Source organism: Haliotis cracherodii, unplaced genomic scaffold (genome assembly GCF_022045235.1).
Source record: "Haliotis cracherodii isolate W230 unplaced genomic scaffold, xgHalCrac1.p SCAF_6, whole genome shotgun sequence".
Classification (NCBI taxonomy): domain Eukaryota; kingdom Metazoa; phylum Mollusca; class Gastropoda; order Lepetellida; family Haliotidae; genus Haliotis; species Haliotis cracherodii.
In genome coordinates, this window is record NW_027266319.1 from 48,738,406 (window position 1) to 48,750,877 (window position 12,472).

Consider the following 12,472-nt stretch of genomic DNA (forward strand, 5'->3'; position numbering starts at 1 on the left):
CCACTGCTAGACTCGCCTTGAAATTTGACATCGGTGAATACATAAACTCTGTGGAAGTTCTTTGTATTATCAAAAGGGCGCCATGATATAAGTGTTCTCTGACGAACGTGGTTCTTGATAGAAGTACAATAAACTACGGTTATAATGAATTCAAGAGGGGGGCCAATATTTTTTGTTCGTTATATCCGTAGTTCGTTATAAGCATTACGACTAAAGGTTATCGCAAATGACCGGGACCAAAAACAGCAGTTGGTTATATCCGTCAATTCATTATAAGCGTGTTCGTTATAAACTTAGTTTACTGTAAATCATTTTTTTACAAAATCGAAACTCCACCAAGAAATCATATGTATTAAGTTTGGCCTAGTATGTCATACAGACCCCGAAACAAATACATGTTTATCCAATACAGCCCATGCAAGTCTATAATATTTGGCAAGTCCAGATTACTGCAGTATCTGAAAAATGAAGAAAGTCTCTTGGCTCGTTTTTGTTATATTTTATAACTGTAACGTAACAACCGTTTTTTCCGAAAAATATGTTCAATTCAGAGACTAGATGTTAGTCTATGTTTGGCCAAACTACTACATTTGGTATACAACTGCAACTAGTTTTAGAGGTATTCAACCAATCATATGCCAGAACATTTCAACTGTAAAAATTGCAACGGTACAAATAGAAGCTGCTACACCATTCTCTCAACATTTTCTGAACAATATTAACAAAATCAGTCAACGAGTGAATTATCTTGTTCGTTCCTCCGTTGTCGCGTGGTAGGAATTTCTAATTTATCTCTGATTGACATCACTTACACATAATATCTATTTTCAGAGGTTTGAGCCTTCATTGGAACCCGAGCGCAGGTTCGGGATCCGTCATCATCATCATCATCCAGTGATTGTCGCCGTTATATAGGTGGAATGTTGCTGTGTGTGGTGTAAAACAACAAACAAACATTTCACAATGCCGTGTCCAGTATCACACGATGGCGTTCGTCCTACCGGAAGTTACATACACGTATGATGATGACGGATCCCGAACCTGCGCTCGGGTTCCAATGAAGGCTCAAACCTCTGAAAATAGATATTATGTGTAAGTGATGTCAATCAGGGATAAATTAGAAATTCCTACCACACGACAGCGGAGGAACGAACAAGATAATTCACTCGTTGACTGATTTTGTTAATATTGTTCAGAAAATGTTGAGAGAATGGTGTAGCAGCTTCTATTTGTACCGTTGCAATTTTTGCAAAAGGCTCACCTTGGGGATTATCACAGTGAAGTTCTGATAATTTCATCAAGCCGCCCGTCAACATCCGGGTTAGAATATGTCTTCAACAACCCATGCGTGCCGTAAGAAGCGACTATGCTTGTCGTAAGAAGCGACTAACGGGATCGGGTGGTCAGGCTCTTGGTTGATGTATGTCATGGTATCCCAACTGAGTGGATCGATGCTCATGATGTCAATCACTGGATTGTCTCGTTAAGACTCAATTATTGTAAATAATTGAGTCTTAACCAGACAAAAAAATGGTAAGTTAGAGCTAACGTATGACCTCCATTACACTGCCTCAATCCTAGAATGGTTCGTCATCGAGATAATATTGCATATCTTTCTACGCGAAACTGGTGTTTGTTTGTTTGGTTTGGGTTTTTTTTGTTGGGGGGGGGGGATCGGTAGTTTCTATTCGGTACTCGTGTATGAACTCATCGTCTTGTTGCTTGACCTCACAACTATGTAATATCAATCCGCGCCTATTCCGATGACGTGCGATGTTTACGCCTCAAAGCCACAGGAATCACTACGCCAATCTTGTCACTAGCCAAATAACCACCGAGTGTTTTGGCAATAATACTCGACTTAGAACAAACACGTCGTGTTTATCATCGTTTCCCTAACTAATGTCGAATGGAGACAGCATCTGGTATAACAGTCACTCCACGCCGCACCTACAGGAATCGGTAGAAGTTAGGCGTTGTAATGCGCACCTGAAGCATAATTTGTCAGACACGGAAAGAACATGACCTTACTGCACGGCCAAGACTGCTTGCCATTACCAGGAACTGAATTCAAGCCACAAAATATTCTTCAGGACATAGCTGGAATCGTTGAACGTAGATGAGCAGTTTGCGTGAACTGAGTTTAAATGAGCAAACACTGAATCACGAAGCTTGGTCCAAAGCTGCGCTTGAAAAATTAGTTCTGTTCGGAAGCTGAAAGTTTGTCGGTCTCGTTAATGTTGACATGTGTTGATGTTTTCTATCTAGCAGATCCCCCAGTGTGATACCCGTCAGAGAAAATATTTATCAGCAACGAAATTAGTTCCGTCCTCCGCAGCACAGCGGGGGCGGTGAACGTTAAACGGCCTTTGTGTGTATGTACAAAACTTGTATGGTCAGACCACAGTGGTCAGAACTACCGACCCCGGTGTCCTGACATGCCTCCAGCGGCCAGTGAGTCTCATGATGGTGTCGGGTTTAAAGCAGTTAGGGCTATTCTATTGCTGTGATTAGCCCTCATTGAGCATTCGGTCTGTATATATTTCTTCAGATGAGCTCTGGAGGTGCAATATTTCTGTTCATAGTGAGTATTTGTGATGAAGATATTAGGATAAAATACTGTTCTTTTATTATATACAAATAATTTAGAACGTCTGTTTACGTGAATTTAGATTTAGTTTTATTACATAAGTCAATATTTAAAGATTTGCAAAACGAAATAATAATGGTTCTGAAAGTGACGTTTTAGATAACGTCTTACATGAGTTTTACATACGTTTCAATATTTCGCAAACTTGAGTTTTGATCCAACTTTTTTTCGTGTACGTTGTTTGTTAATAGAAGTTATCGTGATCAATTATGACAATAATCAAGACAGTTCAGTCACTCTTTTCTATTCACAAAAAGCACAACGCTTGACACCAACAATATTTGTATAATTGCAAATATAAAGTCGGAACATACACCCATCCCTTTTGGTTAAAGTTAATTGTCCGTCTTTTCTACCAAACCGAGTACTTAAAAGGCAAGTCATCCAATGGACTTCGCAAAGCGCCCAATCACCCGTCTGCAGCCAAGTGAAATCTTTCAATCACCAACCTGATATGTGATCTAAATGTACACACCCTGGTTCCAACCCCAAGGGACTTTGAGGAAGTCTACATACAGACATCACGAGCACCGCTTCGTGCAGTTCGTGCACTATCAGGCAATGCGATACGGTGACCATATCGTATGTCGAAATTAGTGACCTTGTGACCTTGACCCCACACCAGATTGTCATTTCCCGCCATTACTCGTGGTGTAGAGTGTCAGTTGACTGCAGCACGGATGCCCGGTAAAGTATTTACACTACACGACACCACTCAATCTTTTCTTGGCGACCCAAAGCCTTCATGTTTATCTTCTACCGTGTGTTCCATACTGTTATATAGACGTATAGTGGTAGGAACCGATAGTTCCGGGATAAAATGTGAGTGACTCATCGTCGCTAGTACACTGTAGGTTGTATGCTACATGAAAAACTATCATGCTGCAGTTTCTTACAACCATAAACAAGTGTCTATGATTAAATTAACAGGCGCGTGACTTCTCAATAGGAAATACTTCCTACACGATATGGAAATGACTGAAAACAGAGTTAACATACTAACATATCCTTAGATTAGAATTCACCGAACTAAAGTTCCGTATAACTGTTAGTACAAATACTTCAATAAATGGACCTCGATTCTGTTTTTAAAAAAAGGATGGAGCGGAGATAGGGATGAGAATGTGTGTGACCGCATGCGTGGGGGTGGGGGGTAAATATTTGTTATTCAAGCGAGGCAATTAAAGGACCTTTGGGAATTGGAGACACCATTTTCTGATTTGTGTCATGTTTGCCCATATTTTTCATATGAAAATATAAATAGTCGCGTTACAACATGTCCAATGACAATACATTGCCTTACTTAAGAATACGGTTATGATAATATCCGTTAATCACTCTCATTTCAAGGGTTGTAACACATGACAGATTATCATAACAGGAAGTATGGCCAACTGTTGATGAATAACATCCAGGTCACATGCTGGTGATTTGGAAGATCGCTGTGCATGCAGCAAGTAATTCACGGAGACTTAATACGGGCGGTTATGATGACTCCAAAATACTGGATGTAAATGTCAAATCTAACAATAATTACAGCTGCATATATAGGACACACTTATACTGACAAGATGGCTGACTGGTCTCTCATTAAGACCTACTGTTTGCCCTGCGTCTGTTGTCAGTTGTAAGATAAGCGCGATGCCGACAGCACCCCCACAGTAAAACAACCGTCGAAACAGGTGCCGTGTGTTGCCAACAGTAGTCCGTAGCGCGATTCGTGATTTGGGAGGGAAGATCGCACAAGAGAAGTGCCCCCTTCAAAAGGCATGTAAATTAGTTGTATTTTGTTATTTCTACATTGTACAAGTCGATAATGAGTATAATGACAGTCTATTAAGTTTACTTACATGGGGATTGCCTGGTAACTCCATCAAGCCATGGTGCTCGGCCATACTCTTGTACTGTCTCTCAACACTGTAAGTACCTCCTTATAGTCAAAGCGTTGCCCTGACCTTAGGGCGGTTCCAGTCCGTGTATGGTCCCTCACACTGTCCGACCGTCCCCCGGGCTTGCTCCAAGTGACAGAAAAGCAGAGTACAGACTGACAGAGTTCCCACGGCTGACTACTCCTTACACCGCTCCTAACGCCAGCAGACGCCAACACTCGCCGATGACGTCATGGCGCGCGATGGGGTTACGAGGTTTTCACGTTCAACTCTGAAACGAAGTTTTGTAATTATAGCGCTATTGATGGGTTTCGCATATGCTCCGGGTTACCCTAGGCGTGAAGAGGGTTCCGCTGAACATGAGACACAGGTATATATATATATGAATGATAGTCGGAGAAAGGGTAGAGTTATTACCAAGCATGAGTTAAATGGTTTTGAATGGTTTGTTTATGTACTCGTGCAGTGTTTTGTAGAACAGATACAGGGACACCGAACGCCGCAACAAATACTGCTCGATTTGGGCTCTGTTTTTCAGTTTTCAGCCCTAACCGAGGATATATATTTGAAATGTTTGTTGAGCTGTAGTAAAGATGGCTGTATGTTGTTTAGCCGTTTTATAATCAGTTACAAAGTGGAAAACGCTAATGAATATTACCTTCGTGTTATTGTGTGACATAGGTGATTGAAATGGAATTTCTATCGAAAATCTCAACGGCGTATTTAATTTGATAAAATGTTTGAAATCAGAGGGTAATGAAATTTAAATTTGGGTGAAAAGTGATATAATTTAGTCTGTATGTATGCAGGTAGGTAGGTAGGTATCCATCCATCCATCCATGCATATATCCATCTAAATGTGAATGGCTACCAATACCATGCATTTAGTATCCTGATAGTTTATAGTGAACACCTAATTATCTTCTCATAATTATATGAGAATTCAATAATTCAAGTTCAATTAATAAGTGCAAACAATTAATTACTGTTTGATATAACCGCCGAGTAACCTTTGGCATTATTACCATTACATGGATCTATTAACTGGCGTACTGGCATTCCTGACTGGTGGTAACGTATAATTTGCTGATAATGATGTCATAGTCTTCAAGTGTGTGTGTGTGTGTGTGTATTGTCTTTTGCAAAAGATATTCATCTTAAAAAATGTAGCCACGGTTTTATAGAAATATATAACTTAGAATCTTGTGTTCCATGACCTCATAAAAACATTTAGCAACAAACGTGTGTGAACAAAGCACATCGGTAACCCATCTATTCTAGACGTATTTATTTCATTTATTGTTTTTATCCCGGCGTAGCTTGGAAAGGTTTGTCATAATATCTTCCAAAATATGTGCATGGTATGTGATCACGCTCTTCGCTAGAACAATTATGTCAAAATATATACACTATCAGAGAAAGGTTATTTTTTATCGACAATGGTAAGGTCACCTGTGTGGAAGGGGGAACTGATCGGATGCCGGGCCGTATTTATTGACTCACAACGCACAGAACCCACGGGGGAGGAAGCTTATTTTTTCTGGCTGGAAGCTTGAGACGAGTTCTAGAGCAGCCAGACTCTCGGATCCGAGCTCTTCTGAGGAGAATTCCGGGTGCCACAATTAAGTTCTACTCGAATGCACGATAGGATCATTTTATCTACACCGCCACAATAACAAACCCGATTGTGTAAAAACACGGTGGGATATTATTAGAGTACGTATATGATCTGGGGGTGGAGCGGTACTTCACTATTCCTGCACGTGGGGGGAAGGGAAGGTCTGCCTTGCAGGGGGTCGGAGTCGGGGCCTTTCATAGTATTCTGGCCTTATGCGCATTTGATCGACATGGAATAGAGCAAATGTTATTTAGGACTAGAATAGAAGCAGGAACAGTAAAAGATAGTTTATGTAGAATGCAATGGACGTTAGCTATATTATTCTTGTGTTTGAAACTTACTATACAAGTACGGGCGTAACGTGATGCGAGCGGGTTATTATGTCTGAAGATCAGGGTTAGAATTGAGCTTCATCAACCAATTCCTGTCTAACTAGGCGTAAGTGGTCCGGCTAGCTGACTTGGTTGATCCATGTCATCGTATGCCAATTGCGTAGATCGATAATCATGATGTCAATCACTAAATTGTCTGGTCCAAACTCGGTTATGTACAGACATACACATGGAATATTGCTGAGTGTGGCATCAAACAATAAACACACAACCTTGTCAACGACCATTTATCAGGGATAGTCCAGGGTCTCAATTACATATACGTCTGACATTTAATTACACCTGACGCAAGGGTACGTTCTGCGACCGCAGTAGTTGTTGAGTAACTTGACCATGCCAACATTTTGACAACGCGGTACTTGTTTTGGTTCCATTGACAGTGGTCATCCTTGAACCGTTGGTGATATTGAGTAGCTCTGAAGATTAGTAAGGGGTCGAAAAGGTCCTGGACTGATTGTACATCGTAGGTACCCATCAGATCGGTTATTGTGAAGTAGCTGATGTTATGGCAGCGTCGATATGCGAGAGATCACTAACTTTCACCACTTTTGAAATAGGCTTCATACGGCATCCATGTCTAATGGCCCAGTTCAGATGACCATAGGCGTTCAGCATTAACAGTTCCACGTCGTTACGGACTGAAGTTTTGACAACTAGGTTATTATTGGTATAATGCTAGATTTACTCACGTGACCGGATAAATAGTTTGTACATACGTTTGACATCTACGTAAGTGCACGTGCAGTATTCAGTGCTGAACATTCTCTATTGGGCCTCCGTATGCACAGAAGAACAATGTGGAGGTACCACATTTATACCATTCGTCACCACTCGCCCCTTTCCGTAACGTACCCATGAAGATTCCGGGATGGAATAGGTCTTCAGCAACCCATGCTTGCCGTAAAAGGTGACTATGCTTGTCGTAAAAGGCAACTAACGGGATCGGGTGGTCAGGCTGGCTGACTTGGTTGATGCATGTGTCATAGTCCTAAAATCACTATAATTAACCCATAATTATAGTGGTCATATTTCAATAATATGTTTTGTATTTTACTCAATATTTTATCTTACAACTAGCTAAACCTAAATATATTTCTGTCGATAATGTAAGTCAGTTACCATGCACGTAACTGACCGTCACAAACCAGTGACTCCGGATTATCTAACTCAGCCAGGTGGCCAGGCTAGGGTTATGCCCCAGGCTATAACATGCTGTGTATGGCCGGACGCATCGTCATTTAAGTATCAGATAGGTGGATTATAAAGGATATTACGCGGTCAGTGTGCTCTGTAACTGTCGAATAATTGTAATTAATACGCCACGCATGTAGCAGATTTAGATCATAGTTTCAATATTAGGTAACTAACGCATTCTACAGAAGGCCTGAGTCCCTATATATACGGAGTCCAGTGGCAGATACTTCACTCTGCCACGAATAAAGACGTAAAGGGACTCAGCAGCCTTCTCTCTGTTTTAAAGGTAAGACATCATTATTTTCTTGTTAAATTCTCCTTGCCTTTAACTTATATGGTATCCTGTGCAAGCAACTATATATTTACCATGGTTTGTAATATTTAAGAATAAGTTATATGTCATTCATTATACCGCAAAGTAACTTGAATGTTAATTGTATGTGTGTATTTATATAGATGTTAGTAGATTAATTCACTTGTACATTAACTGTTGATATGCCAAGTGATAGATAAAGCTGTACATTACATAGCATGAGACAGAGTACATTGTGGTAAATACCCGCGGGTAATCTCACGTAAATACCGTCTCATGCGAATATTGGCCGTGCTACGTCTATCATTTGGTTAAGCATTTACGGCATTGAAATTATACAGTATGTTAAATACGTTTGTATGTTAATACACGAGTAACGCTAGAATGCCGTAAATGTAAATGTTAACAGTTCCTGTATGAAATGTCGTAGCTAGAATAACATGAAATACCTCCCAGTCGCTTATTATTCACGATTCGTTTTTGTACCTTATTTATTAGAACAGTCCTGTTAAGAAAGTTTAAAACGAGTCGCTACCAATTCATGTATGGTTGTCAATTATATATTTAATGTAACAAGTCATTGACTGCATCTCTCTTGTAATGTAATATTGTTTAAATATCTCTCTATATATGAAATTAGACTCTGCCACGAATAAAGACGTAAAGGGACTCAGCAGCCTTCTCTCTGTTTTAAAGGTGACAGCCGAGTAATCAGCTCTACCAAGTTAATTCCCCCACTATCTTGGCTATTGTGACGTAACAAACGGGACCACGCCCACACAAGGCAAAACGGCCCGAACGCAAGCTACGTCAGTTGATGGAGATCAAAGTTTCCGGTGCTGATGAAAGGCAGAACACAGAGAACAGGATGAGGCTGCAGTCTTTTAGTCTTGACTCGTTGTAACCCTGAGTTACCAGGCAGAGTCATCATCAACAACAGCTCCACATCACAGACGCCAACCTCTACAATACCAACATCACCAGCAACATACACAACGTCAACATCAACTGTACCAACGTCAACGTCAACATCAACATCAACATCAACATCTACGTCAGTATCAACAACCATATCAACATTATCAACAACATCCTCAACAGCAGCTACTCGAAGTATTTCCTCCACAGCTTCAAACACAAGCATGGCCATGTCACATATTCAGCTTCCTAAATATTCCGGTAAGCAGGATGCAAATAACTGGTGGTCAGATCTAGAAACTTGGGTTAAACTCCAAGGTACTGACCAAGACAGAGCTTGTTTAATGTTGAACTTCCTCTTAGAAGGACCAGCCAAACAGTGGCATCATGCCTTGAGTAACGATATCAAGTCAGACTGGAATTGCTTGAAACAAGCTTTCATTACTAGGTTTCAACCATCAGGACAATTTGATCTGTCGGTATTGGCAATCAATCAGCAAACTGCTGAATCAGTTTCAGATTACATCAGTAGGTTACAGCAGTCCACTTCTAGTAAATCCATACCAGTCGACATCTTAGTTGCCATAGCTGTGAATGGTCTGTGCCCTTCAGTCAGACAATGGGTCTATAATAAAGAACCCAAAACATTGGAAGAAGTGCGTCAACAGGGTGAACTAGCGGCCAAGTCATACCTCAGCATCCAACAGCCAGATCAAGCTAATCTCACAGACCAGGTGACTAAGCTATCAACGCTAGTGACGTCATTAATGGAGAGCCAACAGAAGCCTTTGGCAGCTGCAATGTCTACACAGCAGGAGACGTTCCATGATGACTGTCAGCGAAGAGTCAGGTTCCAGTCACCACCTCGACTTGATGACTACAGCTCGAGACCAAGTCATCAGTCATCTTATGCCAGTCCACAGTCGCAGCACAGACCACGTGACTTCAGACGAGAGCAACTCCGATCATCCAGCAGAAACAACAGAGAAAGATGCTCAGGATGTGGTGGGTATTGTTCTCAGCGTAATTACTGTCCCCATCGGCATACCATTTGCAATGTTTGTAGAAAGAAAGGTCACCATACATCTGTATGTTACCAGGTTCTTCTGTCTAAGATAGATAATAAATAGGGACGCGTGCCTGATTCCAAGGATCCACCTAGAATCAGGCACCCATTCAAACAACCCAAACAATCTGACCCACCCACTAGGCATACTACCCCTACTTCCCCATCCTTTACTAACGCTAAACAACATCATGTATCTCTTGTAGCCCCATTATCTAAAAACACCATTCAAGTTAAGGTCAGACAAGTCAAAACAACAGCATTGATAGACACTGGAGCAACAATCAGCTGTGTTCATATGAAATTTCTGAAGAAAATAGGACTCACTGAGTCTCACCTTCAGAAATCTCATCTAACAGAGATTATTGGTGTAGGAGGAGAACGCCATCCTGTGTTAGGTTTAGTCACTCTACAACTTAACATAGGCCATGCTTCTTATTCACAAAATTTTCATGTCTTCGAATCATTACATCATACCATCATTCTTGGTTTAGACTTTCTCCAGTCAAACCAGGTCAAAATTGATCTATCAAACCGCACTGTTCACCTGCATGATGGTTTAATATCCGTAAGCTTGGTGGATGCCAATGCAGGGTTTGCTAGACCTCGCAAAACAGTTCAGATTCCTCCCCACTCCCAGGCTGATATTCCTGTTAAAATCTCCCGTTGTGAGAGCAACAGAGTATTGCTACTGGAACCATTTCCTGGCCTAGAGGCACTCCCACTCCAAGGAGCCAAATGTCTCATTCAAAGTGCCAAGGGTAGACCATGTATGAGGTTTCTCAACCCAACTGATAAACCTGTCACACTTCGTTGTCAACGAATAGTAGCCACAGCATCCATCATTGACCCATCATCTGTCCATACATTGGAATCTGAGCCAATCTTAGATCATCCATCAGTCAACACTGCAGTCACTTCTAGCCCATCAAAGCTAAGTGCTAACCTGGATTTTGACCTGAGTGACTCAGATCTCACAGAGACCCAGAAGCAACAGCTTGAGTGCTTCCTGTTGTCTCAAAGATCTGTTTTTGCACGAGAATGGTCAGAGCTAGGCAAAACACATCTGCATCAACATAAGATTGAAACAGAGCATACCCGTCCTGTTAGACTCCCCTTCTACCGCCAGTCATCTTTAGTTAGAAAAGAATGTGCTAAGCAAATTAAAGAAATGTTAGACGCAGGCATAATAGAACCAAGTCATTCTGAATGGCATTCGCCAGTAGTCATGGTCAAGAAATCTGACAACAGTTATCGATTTGCGGTAGATTATCGTAAGCTCAATGCGGTTACGAAACCAATATTTTTCCCTCTTCCACGCTTGGAAGATGTCATAGATGCTATTGGTGAAAAACATGCTCAGATGTTCTCTGTTCTTGATTGTGCAAGTGGATTTTGGCAGATACCACTTCACCCAGAAACAAAACATAAATCCGCCTTCATCACGCAAGATGGCATTTTTGAATTCAATCGTCTTCCTTTCGGTCTCAAAAATGCACCAGCAGCATTCCAGCAAACCATTTGTTCTGCTCTTCAAGCTATGAATTGGAAACACATTTTAATATATGTTGATGATATAATAATTTACAGCAGAACATTTGAAGAACACTTACATCATTTGAAATGTGTTTTTGGCAAACTTAAAGAAGCTGGTCTTACCTTAAAACCAAGCAAATGTAGATTTGCAGCTAAGAGAGTAACGTATTTAGGCCATGTCTTCAGCAAAGATGGAGTAGAAGTTGACAAATCAAAGGTAGAAGTTGTTAAAAGCATCCCTTCTCCCAAAAATGTCCATGACATCAGACATTTCTTGGGTCTTGCAAGTTACTACCGCAAATTTGTCCCAAATTTTTCCCGCATAGCATCACCATTGTATAACTTGCTTCAAAAGGATGCCACCTTTGATTGGTCAGACGAGTGTGAGCAGGCACTTAACAAATTGAAAGCATGCCTAACTTCAGCCCCTGTCTTAACATATCCAGATCCCAATAAACCATTCATTCTTACAACAGATGCTTCTACCTCAGCCATAGGGTATATCTTAGGTCAACGAGATGCTTCTGGCCAAGAACATGTCATCTGCTATGGTGGCCGTGCCCTTCATGCTGCTGAGAAGAAATGGGGCATCACTCAACTAGAATGTTTGGCTGTATTAGAAGGCATTAGAACTTTCAGGGTGTATCTCACATCGCAGAAGTTTAAAGTCTTCACAGATCATCATGCTCTGAAATGGCTTAAGGACATCAAACAGGAAACAGGTCGTCTTGCTAGATGGTCTCTCATGCTGCAGGAATATGATTATGAGATCGAACATAGAGCAGGCAAAGCCAATACAAATGCTGATGCTCTCTCGCGCATTCCATATCCTGCACAGATCATAGAACCTGTCACTGATGATTTCCCTGTCCCACCAGTCCCCTCTATCAGCTACA

General features: G+C 41.1%; 1 protein-coding gene across 1 annotated transcript in view; it reads right to left on the reverse strand.

The window, feature by feature from the left end:
- The window catches only part of LOC139444661 (testin-like), a 74,580-nt gene extending 69,829 nt beyond the window's left edge, over positions 1-4,751 (reverse strand). The window contains exon 1 of the mRNA XM_071225590.1: positions 4,501-4,751. Coding sequence (XP_071081691.1) covers positions 4,501-4,545 — 45 coding nt within the window. The 5' untranslated portion in view covers positions 4,546-4,751. The remainder of the gene's footprint in view (positions 1-4,500) is intronic.
- Positions 4,752-12,472: the final 7,721 nt, after the last annotated feature.